At 47.9% G+C, this 2078-nt stretch overlaps 1 protein-coding gene across 1 annotated transcript; it reads left to right on the forward strand.

Annotated features, from left to right (window-relative positions):
* Positions 1-1863, forward strand: LOC119298115. Its single transcript, XM_037575630.1, has 2 exons — positions 1-368; positions 435-1863. The coding sequence occupies exon 2, from the start codon at positions 437-439 to the stop codon at positions 1529-1531; it is 1095 nt and encodes a 364-aa protein (XP_037431527.1). The 5' UTR covers positions 1-368; positions 435-436; the 3' UTR covers positions 1532-1863.
* The last annotated feature ends 215 nt before the right edge of the window (positions 1864-2078 follow it).

Genomic DNA, 2078 nt, shown 5'->3' on the forward strand with positions numbered 1-2078 from the left:
CTCCATCCACCCTCATCTATCTTTTTTGCTGCCCATCTCCCTCTTCCAAGTGATCTATGTGTTGACACTCTTCATCCACTTTCACAGTGGTCGTCGATGTCGCCTCCAGACAATGAGTGGTGATGTCTAGGGCGCATCCCACAAAAAGATAATAGCGGGAGGAGGGGAGGAGGAGGCGCGTAATTTTTCATCAAGGGGAATTTGTCGCCGCCGTAAAATCACTTCGTCGGCGGTCTCTCTCTTGTTGGAGGCAACACATTTGGCACATCCTCTTAGTGATGGCGCTAGCGAGTTGACTCATTTGGTTGACGAAGAAGAAAAGAAGGTGGGATCTCCATGCACTAGCAAAATCGACTAGAAGTTAAAAGGTAAATTTTGGCTACTTACAATGCATTGTAGATCTAAATCTCAAAGCTAATCCAATAATTTTGCAGTTATGGTCCCCACCATACCGTATGAATTGCACCCTGGGATCCTGGAGCACATCCCGCCAAGTCCGCAGACAATCGCCCACGCCTCCGTCGTTTGCAAAGCATGGTGCCGCATAGTGTATGCTCCTGGTTTCCTCCACCGGTGCCATGCACGCCATGTTGTACCAGTGGTCATGGGCTTCTTCCACAACTCCAATACACTTCCCCGCCCGTTCGTACAGATCAACGACACCACTAGCTTATCCTTTCGTTTTCCTAATGATGGCAATTACTCATGGACGTTTATGGATTGCCGTCACGGCCGTGTCCTCCTCCGTAACGGCCGTTGGTTCCTCGTGTGGCACCCAATGACTGGCCACTACCGCCTAATCAATGCCGAATCTAGTCGCTGGGAGGAGTACACCGAGAAGAATAGCAATGCTGCGTTGCTCTGTGTGGTTGATGACAACGATGGCCACCAAGTTTGCTGCCAACAACCCACAAGTCCATTTCGTGTGGCCCTTGTCCACAATGATTCTCAGGGTCGTGTTCATGCCGGCGTCTACTCCTCACTTACTGGCCAGTGGAGCCTGCCGCCCACGCCGGTGGATCTCCCGTTGTTGTGTGACATCCGTGTGGAGCCATGTGTCATCATCTTTAACACTATGTACCAACCTCTCAATGACTACCATGTGTTGGCCTACGACATGGACAAGAGCACTCTCACTGTGTTCGAGCGGCCGAATGGAGGAAATGCCCGTCTAATGAAGGTTGATGGTGGTGGACGACTCGGCCTTGCCTCCATGGAGGACCTCACATTGCGTATGTGGGCTCGGGGAGCCTACAGTGGTTGGGTACTACGCACCTCGGTTGATCTGGGGGAGGCCATTGCATGCTTGTCAAAGGTCACATTACCTAAGGTAGACTCTAGCTTCCTGGTGATGCCGCGGGTGAAGATCATCGGGAGCACCGAGGAGGGAGACGCGCTATTTTTGTGGACCATGGTCGGTATATTCATTCTATGTCCTAAAACCATGGAGTTCAAGAAGGTGCATGAGGCCGTTAAGGACATGGAGATTGTGTACCCATATACTGCCTTCCCCACTGCTGCCAGCTGGTAATTATATGCACCTCAATGCATGCCTAAGCACTTATGATATTCCCTCTGTTGCCCGAGATCGGCATATAATGTGTTAGTTGCAAGCATTTTGGCCGGTACTTGCAGTTTTTTATTGCGCAACTAGTACTCAAGTCCGAGTATGAGTAGCAAGTTTACTATCAGTGCATCAAGCTAGTCTTTTATTTTCTATCCGTGAGATGTTTTTCCTTGTTTATTTTAATGGAAAGGGACAAAACTTGATTGAGAAAAGGTTGGATGAGACCCTTCCCATTTTATTATTTGATCCCATGTACTATATGTGTGAGCAACATTACATCATGGATACTTTTCAAAGACAGGTCATCCATTTTTTATGAACTAAACAGAGCAACATTTGTCTATGGTGAAACTGGAAACAACATTTACGACCGTGTTGTTGTGCATAAGACTTCCTTCTTAGCATAGCTTACGGTATATAAAACTCTCTGATTTTGTAGTCATGCTAGTTGCTAGAACATCAATATCCTAGCACCAGCTTCTCATTGTAGCCTTATTTGAATGGAGCCATG

Source organism: Triticum dicoccoides, chromosome 5A (assembly GCF_002162155.2).
Source record: "Triticum dicoccoides isolate Atlit2015 ecotype Zavitan chromosome 5A, WEW_v2.0, whole genome shotgun sequence".
NCBI lineage: Eukaryota > Viridiplantae > Streptophyta > Magnoliopsida > Poales > Poaceae > Triticum > Triticum dicoccoides.

Coding starts and splice junctions, on each gene's coding strand:
- LOC119298115 (XM_037575630.1), top strand. CDS start 437: ATGGTCCCCACCATACCGTATGAATTGCACCCTGGGATCCTGGAGCAC.